This window comes from Carlito syrichta, unplaced genomic scaffold, assembly GCF_000164805.1.
Source record: "Carlito syrichta isolate Samal-C Ts95f unplaced genomic scaffold, Tarsius_syrichta-2.0.1 Scaffold303252, whole genome shotgun sequence".
Classification (NCBI taxonomy): Eukaryota; Metazoa; Chordata; class Mammalia; order Primates; family Tarsiidae; genus Carlito; species Carlito syrichta.
In genome coordinates, this window is record NW_007247348.1 from 52,734 (window position 1) to 65,683 (window position 12,950).

The 12,950-nt window shown below is 42.9% G+C and overlaps 1 protein-coding gene across 1 annotated transcript in view; it reads right to left on the minus strand.

Moving 5' to 3' along the window:
• Nucleotides 1–12,950, minus strand: part of LOC103260585 (zinc finger protein 43-like) — a 54,007-nt gene that overhangs the window by 13,847 nt on the left and 27,210 nt on the right. The window contains exons 2-4 of the mRNA XM_021712422.1: nt 6,876–6,995; nt 6,112–6,238; nt 5,805–5,951 (exon numbers count right to left, since the gene is read on the minus strand). Coding sequence (XP_021568097.1) covers nt 5,805–5,951; nt 6,112–6,238; nt 6,876–6,995 — 394 coding nt within the window. The remainder of the gene's footprint in view (nt 1–5,804; nt 5,952–6,111; nt 6,239–6,875; nt 6,996–12,950) is intronic.

Below are 12,950 nucleotides of genomic sequence, written 5' to 3' on the forward strand. Positions count from 1 at the left end.
AAAACCCCCAACCAAAAAAAAAAAAAAATCCCAGAGAAATTGGAGGAAAAGGAAAAAAAAAAAACCTGGTTCTCAGGTAAATGTGTCCCAGGTTAGAAGGACTGTCATTTTTAAAACTTGTAAACCTCACTGCTACTTGTGATGGTCTTGCCTAATGAGTCTTTTTCAACTATTTTTGTTCTTCCTGATATTCAAGGGCTTTGAAGGACGTGTCTCCCTACATACCAGAGGCTCCACTGTTCTCAGCATCCATGCTGCCTAGTTGCCATGAACTGTTCTCACCAGGAATGTACAACATGCAGTATTAAAAATGTTCCCTTGTGGTCAAGGAACATGGGAGGGTGTGGATATTCAAGCTTCCCACTGTAAATGGGGTAGATCCTCAGATACAAGTAAAGGGTGGGAATGTGAACAATTAAGATTTCACTTGATGCTCCATCCGCTCCATGGAGAACACAGTTAATAGCATGTACATTTACACAGGATGGCAGTTACTGCCCAGAACAACACAAAAATGACCGAATAAAGAATTATTAGAAGAGATTGCTATTTAGGTTCTAAAAACAAACAATATAAATACATTTTTTGAGATTACACGCCATGGGAGATACCTGTCGATGGATTTCTGCCTAAGACATGTTTATTATCAGAAGAATTTTAGAAGATCGAGGCTGCAGTGAGCCATGAATATGCCACTGCACCCCACCATGGGAAGAGAATGAGACCCTCCAACTAAAAAAAAAAAAAGTGCTGAAGCTCAGATGAAATCTAAGTCTCCTGAATCAGAATTTGCATTTTAAGAAGATATTCAGTTCATTTTGTACACATTAAAACTTGATGAGGATCTTCCAACCTACTGTGAATTTTCCCTCTGAGCAGTATATGCAACTTCTTCTGTGTGATGTAAATATAGCACTCAAAATTGTGCATGCCTATTTTGATGCCCAAATTTACGTTGCACTATTCACATAGTGTGCACACTGGCAGAGTTGATTTCATTTCATTCTTTTTTCTCAGACTTAATGTATTAGAGATTATTTTGGTGTTACAAATTACCTTCTTGCATAATTTTAGTTGTCAGCTGGATCCTGGCTAATTTTTTTTTATTTATCGTAGAAATGAGGTCTCACCAAGTTGCCTGGGGCAGTCTCATGCCTGTGGGCTCCATCCTGTCACCTTGGCCTCCCAAAGTACTGTGATTATAAGCATAGGCCACTGCACCCAACCTTAGATATTTAATCTTTTCCAGACATCTATCTATATCTCAACTGAAATTTGTAAAGAAAACTTTTCAACCTGTATTGATAAAATACATTTTACGGTGAATATCTGGAGGTAAAATAAATGGATCCATTTTTTGTTAAAAGGTATAAACCCAGGTAGGAGAGGCACTGACACACAGACAAGCCTGAATCAAGTATCAAGTCAGGCCATCCTATGACTTGGGATGTCCTCTTTCGCAGTCCTGATAACTGAAGTGCCTAGAGACTACACTCTCAGGAGACACTGAACTTGCTGTCCCGTGTGCCTGAGAGACTTCATGTGGGTTCTTACAACTTCTCACTAGGTGAGATATTGTATAATCTTGGATTGTTTTATTCCTTTCACAAGTGAAACTTAATCCAGAATGAAAGTAGGGACTCCAAGAAACATAGAATACACTTACTTCACATTTTGCCTTAGCATCACCATTTTTCCTTAGACTGACATGCTTTGAATCAAGCATAGAATAGACATAGATGATTTCCAATAAGCAGGTTTTAGGAGGCATTAAGACCTTTTAAGATTACATTTTTCCGCAGGCCAAGAGGCAGCCTACTTCATTTCCCTCAACATATCTCCATCAGATGCAAAACCAGGGCAACCCAACCACCCAACCTTTCAACTTGAGGTTTATATACTAATCTCTAGGAAACATTCAGGTTCTTTGTCAAGGGGGAAATCAAAGATCACCTCTTGACTGGTTGAAGCCATAGAAATTATAATAAGACCACTCTTTGGTCAAGAAGTTTGTGGATTTCAAGCATCTCACAAGTCTCTTATTGGAAAACCCCTTCCCCTTGACTCCTCCCATCTAGCACATCACCTGAGGACATGAGATGATAATGTCTGGAACCAGGAAAATATAAAACTCATGTGACTACAGTCTACATCAAAGACCCATGGCCCTGGACAGTCCTGTGGGCTTAAACCCCCCTTTCCCCAAAGGACTTTAAAAAACCCAATTCTTGGCCCTTCCACACCTCGCTTGCCTCCATCTGCCCACTTTCTAATCTGTGAAAGGTTGTTATTAAACCTTACTTCTTTCTACTTCCTCCTTTGTTGCAATCATGCATTATCCCTATGACAACAGTCCACCTCACCACAATTTACACTTTCACAGAGGACAGGAATCATTTCTGTCTTTTTCCCTAAAGACCAGCAATGTGTGTAAAAATGCAAGCAACCTCTCACCTAATCAACTTAAATGTATTTCCTATAAATTTTTATCTTGGAAGAAGACAAATCTTAGACTAAAAGAACAGCGAATGTAACCATGAAATGTCAAAATAAGGCAGAGTAAGACATCGATAGATACATTTCCCATAGATCGCTTTTAGGAAGCATTCAAATATTTTAAAACTATATTTGACTGTAGACCAATTTGGCAGCCTTTCCCACTTTTTAGCAATTCAAAAGGAAATCTCATAAGATGTAAGAACAGGACAACCCATAATAATAATCACTAAGAATCTTTCAGCATGGGTGTGGTGGCTCTTGCCCATGATCCCAGCACTTTGGGAGATGACAGAATTTCCTGAGCATATAGTTTCCACTTTCCACAGCAACTTAGTGAGCCCTCGTCTCTCCAACAAATAAAAAAATTATCCAGGAATGGTGGTGCACACTTGTGGTTCCAGCTACTTGGAAGGCTAAAGTGGAAGGTTCTCAAGTAGGTTGAGACGGCAGTGGCCATGAGTGTGCCATTGCTTTACAGCCAGGGGAAACAGTGAGACTCCTAAAAAAATAAAATCCAGGCTCAGTAACTCAAGCTATAATCCCAGCACTTTGGGAGGCCAAGGAAAGAGGATTGTGTGAGCCTGCAGGTTAGAGGCAAGTTCAGGCAATTTGGTGAGACCTTGTCTTTACAGTAAATAAATTATCCAGGTGTGGTAGCACATGTCTGTAGTCCACATAACACAGGAGGGGGCCACAAAATTATTGATGAATACATTATGTGACAGACTGAGGTTACAACTAAAATATATATGCTCAAGTGTTTTATCACATAAACAAAGATCTGAGTACCACATGTACTCACTCATAAATGGACCCTGAACAATTATCAGAACACTGTAAGAAAGTGATTGGCAGTAGTGGGACACTGCCATGGTGGGGGATATAACATCAAAAAGGGTCCCAAACCTTTACATGTTCAATGACTGCTTATGACCTAACCCTGAATTGTACACTATCTTTTATTTTATTTTATTTTTTTGAGTTGGAGTCTCTCTTTGTTGTCCAGAGTGGAGTGTACTGGCACACTTCTGGCTACGGCAGCCTCGACCTGCTTGGGCTCCGCAATCCTTGCGTCTCAGCCTTCCAAGTAGCCATAACTACATGTGTTCATTACCACGCCTGGCTACTTTTGATTTATTGTAGAGAGAGGTCTAACCAAGTTGCCCAGGCAGGTCTTGAACCCGTGGCCTCAGGCAATCCACTCCCCTCAGACTCCCAAAGTGCTGGGTTTACAAGTTGAGCAACCGAGGTCAGTCATATCCTACATTTAAATTAAGAATAATAGAAAAAAAACAAAGAGAAAACCACAGAAACCCAGTGTCCATGGATGAGGAAAATATCAATGCACAATTTCTATTCCATATTAAAGATTTGAAGTCATTTCTTTGTGGAAAAATCACATTTGAATAGAAATGTAAAAATTAGTAGAAACATTGTGTCAGAATGTTGCAACATTACATCATGATCAAGCTCCCTTTATGTCAGGGACGCTTAGGAGATCAGCATTTGGGAATTCATCCATACAATTAGTAACATTAAAACATATAGCTGGGCTCGGTGGCTCAGCCTGTAATCCCACGCCTTTGGGAGGCTGAGGTGAGTGAATTGCCTGAGCCCACAGGTTCGAGACCCACCTGAGCAGCGAGATCTCATCTCTACAATAAATCAAAAAATCAGCCGGACATGGTAGTGCATGCCTGTAATTCCAGCTACTTGGAAGGCTGAGGTGGAAGGATCACCAGAGCCCAGCAGGTCGAGGCTGCGGTGGCCGGAAGCAGCCATTGCACCCCAGTCTGGGGAACAGAGTGAGACTCTAACTCAAAAAAAAATATATATATATATATATATATATATAAAATCTTGTTAATAGATTAAAAAGATATTGTAAAATTTACAAAAAAATTTATATTTAAATATCAAATTATAAAGAAATGTAAAATATTTCTGAACATGAAAAATAGTAGGAATGAAAAATAATGAAAATACATGATTGGGAAGAAAGATTAAATGGTACTATTAAGATAATAATCCTCTAATCAGTTTATCAATTGAATTTGATACTGATATACAAACAGCCGTTTGTGTTCTGAAGAAAACAAATTTTTTGCAAAAAATATTTAAATTGGAAATTCATAAAATGTTTGGAGCCACCGAGCCCAGCCGGCATTTCTTATCAGATGAGATTATCTGAACAAGTCACGTCTACATGTTGAAGATATGCCTTTATTTTTTAAAAATTAAATTAAATGTATTTTATGAGTCTGAGTATCACTCCGTAACCCAGGCAGGTGTGAAGTGTCTCCACAGAGCTTATCACCATCCTGACCTCCTGAGCTCAACAGATTCTTCCTTCTCAGGCTCCCAAGAATCTGAAACTACAGGCATGTGTGACCACTCTTGGCTAAATTGTTTAAGCTTTTATATCTACATGGATGTGCTATGTTGTTTTGGTTAATCTCAAATTTCTGGGCTCAAGCAATTCTCTCCCCTCTCTCTCCCCCAGCACTGACCTGGATAAAACCCCCCAAAAGCACACAAATCCCAAGAGGGGCCTTGGCCCTTCATCTTCTCGGTTTTAATGGTCCTCTAAATAAAGTCACAGCCCCTGTTCCAACTCCTTGTCTTTACTTTGGCTGTCCCACCAGGCAGAACCAGGTTTGTATCTGGTGACAAACTGCCAATTACCCTTGAAAGAACAAAGAGTGGGAAGCCATTTTTCATCTTGTTCTGAAACCCTGACACAATGATGAGAAAGTAGAAGCTATACTTATAGAGAAACGCACATTTTAGGTATAATTAAATTTAACGACTTTGTCTTTTTAGAAACAGACTTCCAGGTATCTGTGGTATCTCATAGTGTCAATCCAGCTTGCATAGAGTAAAGGGAATTTACAAGGCCTAAGACATCATGCATTGGGCAAGGATTGTAAAAGTCATGAAACTTGTAATTACAAAAGTTATGACGTCTTAGAGGGAGGCCAGGTGAAGATTCGATCTTCCAGTAAATTGGGCACTAGCTACAGGAAAGCCAAAGACCCCATGAAGCTACCCACTGGGAATGCCTAGGAGATAAGGGGAGGTGCACCCTCCACTAGCTCTTAGGAATGCCATTTGGGAAGGTGCAGGAGAATTAGAATCCTTGTCATGCCCGGGGCTATGTTAATATGGACAGACATTAATGGGTCTCTGTGTCACAGGATCCCCAAGACATCCACAAGTGGTTGACAAGGAAGTCACGGCAGTCACGTGCAACAACTCCAAGAAAATAATTTAAGCCAGGACTCTTGGGGTTGAACTTTTCTTACCCTCTCCAGTATCCTATCAACCCTGATGACTCGGTCTAGGGATTTCCACCTGGACACTGCAGAGCAGGCAACTGGGGCTGTCACCCACCAGCACCTGCGCGTGGCCGGCTTCTCCCTGCCTATTCTCCAGGTCTTTACCCCAAGGCCCTGCGGGGACACCAGACCACAAGTCCTGACTGGGACTTAAGGATTCCCGATCCGCTGTTGGCCTCTAGGAACTCCTTAACACTGTTCTGGAGCCTCCGTTTACCTTCTAGGAGGAGAGAGGGATGGGGCCAGGACCACAGTCCCTTCCTCCAGGGGCTACCATGTGGGTCAGACCCCCATGACACTCCTGGGTCCCACACATATGCAGCGCGGGTTTGCCTGGAGAAGCCTTCAGTATGGCGAGATCGGCAGGGGGACAGGACCCTGGGGACCGAACCAGACCCACCCTGTGAAGAAGGGACCAGGGCCAAGATGCCAGCGGGCACGGCTCCAGGTTCCAAACTGAGGGGGAGGCCGGTCTGCCACAGCCGGGTCATCCGTGTCCATCCTGTCTCTCGCTCTCGCACCCACAACCATACTCACCGGCTCCCGACTTCTGGGTGTCCCAGTGTCTTCCTTACTTACTCCCCAGACCTGCATCTCACAGGGTGAAAAAGGAAGAAGCAAAGACATGCTGCTGTTTCCGAGATGATTCGGCACTTCCACAGGACCAGAAAACAAAAGGCCCAGTGAGAACCCGGAAGCCATTACCTCATTTTAATCTCCTTTCTGATTGGGCAGCTTCCGAACTAGCATCCGCTGATTGGATAAGGCGACAGGCCACCACCCTTCTGATCTTGTATGACAGCAGATGTGATTCAACGGGGCTGGAGGAGGCAAGAAAAAAGAAAAGCATGTTTTTTTCTTGTAGCATTTTGAGGTTGAGTTGCCTCCCTGCACCGGAAGTTGAGGGGAGGAGCAGGATGTGGCATGCATTGCGCAGCATGCTGGGAACTGTAGTACAAGAATGAGGCCTGGTGACTAGATCGCTGGGCTGCAGGACTCTGTCGCAGTCTGCGGAGGCAGTAAAACACTTCATTGTACCTTGTGAGTAGTTTCAAGGGGAATCCACATTTTTTGTCCTGCTGGGAAAATCCACATCCACCAGTGACATGTTGGACAAACTGGCCATTGCCACACTCAAATACCAAAGAAACAAGCCCCCTGAAAGAAGAGTAAAAAGTAAAAAGGAATATATAAATGAATCAATAAATAAAATAGAAAAAAAAAAAAAGAAATACACCCACCCCCACACCCAGCGCGCATGCTCCTGGATAAAAGGAGAGTGTTTCGCAAATACTTCTGGTCGTCTTCCTCTATGGGAGGTTTTCGATCCTCAATAAGTTCTCCTTTAAAAAAAAAAAAAGAGGGAGAGTGTAAGAGAAAAGAGAAATACACAGATGCAAGAAATTCACGAATCCAAATTATCTTGTGTATCCGAATATTAAAGACTCGAGGCCGGACTTGGTTGCTCAGTCTGTAATCCTTGCACTTTGGGAGGCTGAGGTGAGTGGATTGCCAGAGCTGGGGCCTCAAAACCAGCCAGGGCAACTTGGCAAGACCTCTTCTGTACAATAAATCAGAAAAATTAGTCGAGTGTGGTAGAGCGTTACTGCAGTTTCAGCAACTTGGAAGGTAGAGTCGAAAGGATCGCCTGAGACCAGGAGGTCGAGGCTGCAGTGGCCAGGAGTGTGCCACTGTCCTCCAGCCTGGGGGACAGAGTGTGACTCCAACTCCAAAAAAAAAAAAAAAAAATTAAAGACTCGTCTTATGCACTCAATGACCATGGAGCAGATAAGCTTCTAAATCAGGCTCCCAATGCAATGACATATTCTCTAGAACCCCCAAAGGACAATGTTAGTGATCTAGATGCTACCATTACTGAGCCAGATCTAACAAATCATCTCCATCCATTAGGAGAAATCAGGATGTTCACTATTGTAAGAACTCATCTCTGAGTTTGGAGAAAACTGGACACTCTGTTGTACAAAGACAGCACTTCTGAAGGGGTTGCTGAGAATTCATTTGATAGAAGAATTTTTTTTCTCCTGAAAGCAAAATGAGATAAGAAAAGGAACTGGGTGATTTTCAATACCTGCAGAGTAAACAAAAAATGGAGAATGCTGCCAGAGCCCGTGAGTTCATGACCAACCCAGGCAATTTGGTGAGACGTCATCTCTACAAGACAAATTTAAAAGAAAATAGCCAGGCATCGTAGTGGTCATCTGTAATTCTGGATACTTGGAAGCTTGAAGTGGAAGGATTACCAGAGCCCAGCAGGTTGATGCTGGGGTGGCCGTGAGATGTACTCCAGCCGTGGTGACTGAATGAGACTCCAACTAAAAAAAAAATCATAAAAAAGAATCCCAAGCAACCAGATGAAAAAAAGGGGACAGACTTCAGACTGTGGGATTCCTGCATAGGCAGGAGATCTTCCCCCTTATGCAGCTCTGGTCCCCACCTTGGAGCATCCTTGAACAAAATGAAGCCACATTTCCTATCTCTTGCCTTGAAAGGAACCCACCAAGTGTGGCAGACTTAGGGACGTGGCCTCCTGGGACCTCACTTGCCCAATTTTTATCATTTCTATACTCTAGATCAAGTATTGTACACTGAAATTATAGCCCCAGTGTCATCTGCTTGGTCTCAGACTTCTGCTTCATTGGTGGTCAGGTAATGGCCACTCAGGACATGGAAGTTCAGCCATCATTGCCTCCTTGAGTGGATAAGGCGATGGCTGGTCTGTGGGCTTCTGCCCACCCTAGTCGAGGTGACTGGTTGCTTTTCAAATCTGGTGACACCACTGCTCTGGCCCTGCCTAGGATTCTCACCCTGCCTTGGGCAAAATCTGAGTTTTGGTCAGGTTCACATGTTTACTGTATGATCATCCTATATATCTATAGTACAAATGCTCTTCCAGAGGTCAGGTGAGGCCAGGTTCGGCCCCCCTGGGTATAAGACTTGTGCCCTTTAAGGAAGATACTGTCACATGGATCAGCCAGCATAAGGAACAAGACCTGCTGCTGACTGGCTGAGGCTTTGACAATGCCATACTCACCCTCCCATTCAGAGACTTCCATTGTCCAGTTTCTTTGTTAACACTGATTTCATAGGTCTGAGGAGTTATGTGGAGCTTTGGGGCACCTTGCTGGGTACTGCCTTGACTTTTTTAGGGCCATGTGTGTCACTTTCTTATGAGAAAGCTAATATGTAGATGTCACCATATGGGACGATATCTAAGCATTTACTGTGGACTGGGCAGACCCTGGTGTTGGAGGCCTAGTGGGATAGCAAGGTGATGTTGTCCTGTGCTCCCACTCTCACAGGGAACCTAGGATAAGACAGGAGCCCAGCATCCTTGTTCAAAGATGTGAAATGAAAACAATTCACTCCTGATCTTCAGGTGCATAAGGAGCTTTAGGACCAAATTTCAGGAAATACATCATGAAATAGCCACAGTCTGTTCTGAGCCAGGTGTATGCAGGCCACACCTGAGCATCCAGGCTCCCAGAAAGCAACCTGTTTCCCTGCAATCAATGGAAGCTTCTACCTGCAGTTGTGCCTCAGTTTTGGGATCAGTCCAGTTAGATGACATTGGGCGAGGATGGCTTCTAATTGAGGGGTGCTGCCACATTTTTTTTTTAGTTAGAATGCACTCTGTCATCCAGGTTGGAGTGCAGTAGCATTCATGGCAGCCACAGCCTCCACATGTTGGACTAGGTGATGCTTCTACCTCAGTCTTCCAGGTATTTGGAACTACAGGCACATGCCATCATGTCCAGTTATTTATGTATTTATTTATTTTGAGTTGGAGTCTACTCTGTCACCCAGGCTGTAGGGCTGTGGCATGCTCCCGGCCACCACAGCATTGACCTACTAGGCTTAGGCAATCCTTCCACCTCAGCCTTCCAAGTAGCTGGAACTACAGGCACATGCAACCATGCCCAGCTAGTTTTTTTTTATTTCGAGTTGGAGTCTCACTCTGTCACCCAGACTGAAGTGCAGTGGCCGCTCCCAGCCATTGCAGTCTCAACCTGCTGTGCTCTGGTGATTCTTCTGCCTCAGCCTTCCAAGTAGCTGGGACTACTAGCACACACTACCACACCCGGCTAATTTTTGATTTATTGTAGAGATGAGGTCTCACCAAGTTGGTCAGGCAGATCTCGAATCCGAGAGATCAGGAAATCCACTCACCTCAGCCTCCCAAAGTGCTGGGATTACAGGCTGAGCCACAGAACCCTGCCTAATTTTTTGATTTATTGTAGAGATGAGATCTTACCAAGTTGCCCAGTCTCATCTCATACCTGTGTACTCAGACAATCCAGTCACCTCAGTCTCTCAAAGCGCTGGGATTACAGGCTGAGCCATCGATCCTGGCCCATTGTATGTTTTTATTTAATGAATACATAGATTAAGTTTTGAAAACTGAAGAAAGTTGTTCTTACCCATATCAGTCTATTGGAAGAACAAATTGTTCTTGACTGTAATCTGGTTTTGGTCATGAGCATACAGTAAACTTCGGACTGTTTACTGAGACTATGTAAACTTAATATGTTTTAATAAGCAGAATTGCACATAAAACATTAATGACTGGCCACACAATAAATTGTTATGCTGCCAGTAGTGTTAATCTATTCCACCTTACTCAAAAGTATACGTAAATGAGGACGATATACTATTGACTAAAGTATGGAATGACATCTTTAAAGATCCTTTTTTTCCACTGCAGCCTTGACCTGCTGGGCTCAAGTGATGTTTTCACCTCAGCCTTCCAAGCAGCTGGAGATGCAGGAACATGTCACCACTCTTGGGTAATTTTTTCATTTACTGTAGAAATGAGGTATTGCCTAGCTGCCCAGTTTGATCTTGAACCTGTGGGCTCAGGCAGTCCCTTCACCTTGGCCTCCCAAAATGCTGGGATTATAGGCATGAGCCACTGCTTCTATCCTGTGTAGCTATTTTTTTCATGGTTACCATGAAAATACATGAAGCATCTTAAGTTGACAACAATATGTATTAAACCGGTAGGCATATAAAGTTAGTTGCATGCAGAGTGATTTCTCTTAGCATCACTCCTTCACTGATATTGATGTCACTGATTACATATTTTTCAATTCTATATTTCTTAACAGATGTCTATGAGATTTTCCCCTTTGTCTTTAAATTTGGTAGCAAGATTAAACATTACATGCACCATCATCCTGATACTACAGTATTCTGTGTTTGTTTATGTAACAAAAGGGCAAGTGCAAAAAACGCAGAATGTATTCATATAAAAATTGTGGGATATATATTATGCATATATATGGATATGTATATATATTTTATAAAGAATATACAAACATGTATATGTAGATTTCATCCACATACATTTGCTTTTTGACATTTCTTTTAGACAAATGTAAATTTTCCTTTAATCTCTTCAATTTTACTGTTTTTTAAATAAAAACATTTATTTAAAAAAGTTGTGGGCTGGGATCGGTGGCTCTGCCTGTAATTTCAGCCCTTTGAGAAGCCAAGTCAAGTAGATTGTCTGAGGCCCCGGGCTGGAGACCAACCTGGGATAATTGGCGAGATCTCCTCATAACTGCAATAAATCAAAAAAATTAGCCCGGCGTTGTATCGTGCACCTGTACTTCTGGTTGCTTGTAAGGCTGAGGTGGAAGGATTGCTTGAGCCTGGCAGGTCAATGCTAGGGTAGCCATGAGCATGCCACTATACTCCAGTCTGGGTTAGGGTGAGACTCCAATACCCCCAAGGAAAATAAATTGTGTATTTATTCCTGTTTGAAAATCAGTCATCTTCAAAGTACTCTATTTTTGATATGATACTCCTTTCAAGATGCTTTCTTCTCTGCTGTGAAACACTTTAGAACTTGTCAGTTTTCATGCCTTTCAGTGCTTCCACTGTGTTCTGTTTTATCTCTTCCAAATTGGCAAAGTGTTTCTTTCTGAGGACTTTTCTCAGGCAGTGAAACAATAAAAATGTCACTTGGGGTGAGATTCAGTGAATGGACAGAGTGAGGCACAGGGGTCATGATGGTTTAGGATAGAAACTACTGAATACTCAGCATAGTGTGGACAGGTACTTTGCCAGGGTGGAAGAACCAGTCACCTGTTTAGCACAAGACTGTTTCTTCCATCGTGCTCCCCATCACAAAAACAACAGTAGATATGTTGATGCTCATAAATTCGCAGAACACTTATGTAGCCATGAAAGCCTATACTACAAGGGGCCCACTGTCCAAAAAGTAAATTCCAGGGTGTTTTTGCCTTGTGTACCATTGCAAAATGCCATACTTTTGATTTTGTGATGCTTTTTACAAACAGTTACCATTCAATAACAAGAGCTTCTTTTAACATTTGTTATATGGGATGTCAAGCAACAAATTTTAACTTTTGTTTATCTTGAAAAGTCTTTTTTTTTCTTTTTGAAGTACAGTTGTGCTAAATCTAATATTCTAGGTTGGTAGTTTTCATTTCTTTAGCATGTATGCTATATAACACAAATCCCTTTTGATCTGCAAGGTGTCAGTACTGAGAAATCCCCTGACGATCACACTGGAGCACCCTTATAGATGACCCATCAATTTTATTTTGCTTTCTTCTCTTTTTTTTGAGTTGGAATCTCACCTTGTCACCCAGACTGGAGTGCACTGGCCCCTCCCGGCCACCGCAGCCTCGACATGCTGGGCTCAGGCGATCCTTCCGCCTCAGCCTTCCGAGTAGCCGGAATTACAGGCATGCGCTACCACGCCCGGCTGATTTTTTGATTTATTGTAGAGATGAGGTCTCGCTGCCCAGGCGGGTCTCGAACCCGCGGGCTCAGGCAACCCACTCACCTCAGCCTCCCAAAGGCGCGGGATTACAGGCTGAGCCACCGAGCCTGGCTGCTAATTTTTGATTTATTGTAGAGATGAGGTCTCTCCAAATTGCCCAGGCGGGTCTCGAACCCGCGGGCTCAGGCAATCCACTCACCTCAGCTTCCCAAAGGCGCGGGATTACAGGCTGAGCCACCAAGCCCGGCTGGTGTGACACTTTCATGGAGGAATAAGATGTATTAGCACTTGGAAATATATTAAATGTGAGGACAATTTTAAGTGTTACTGAGCTTCTCGCT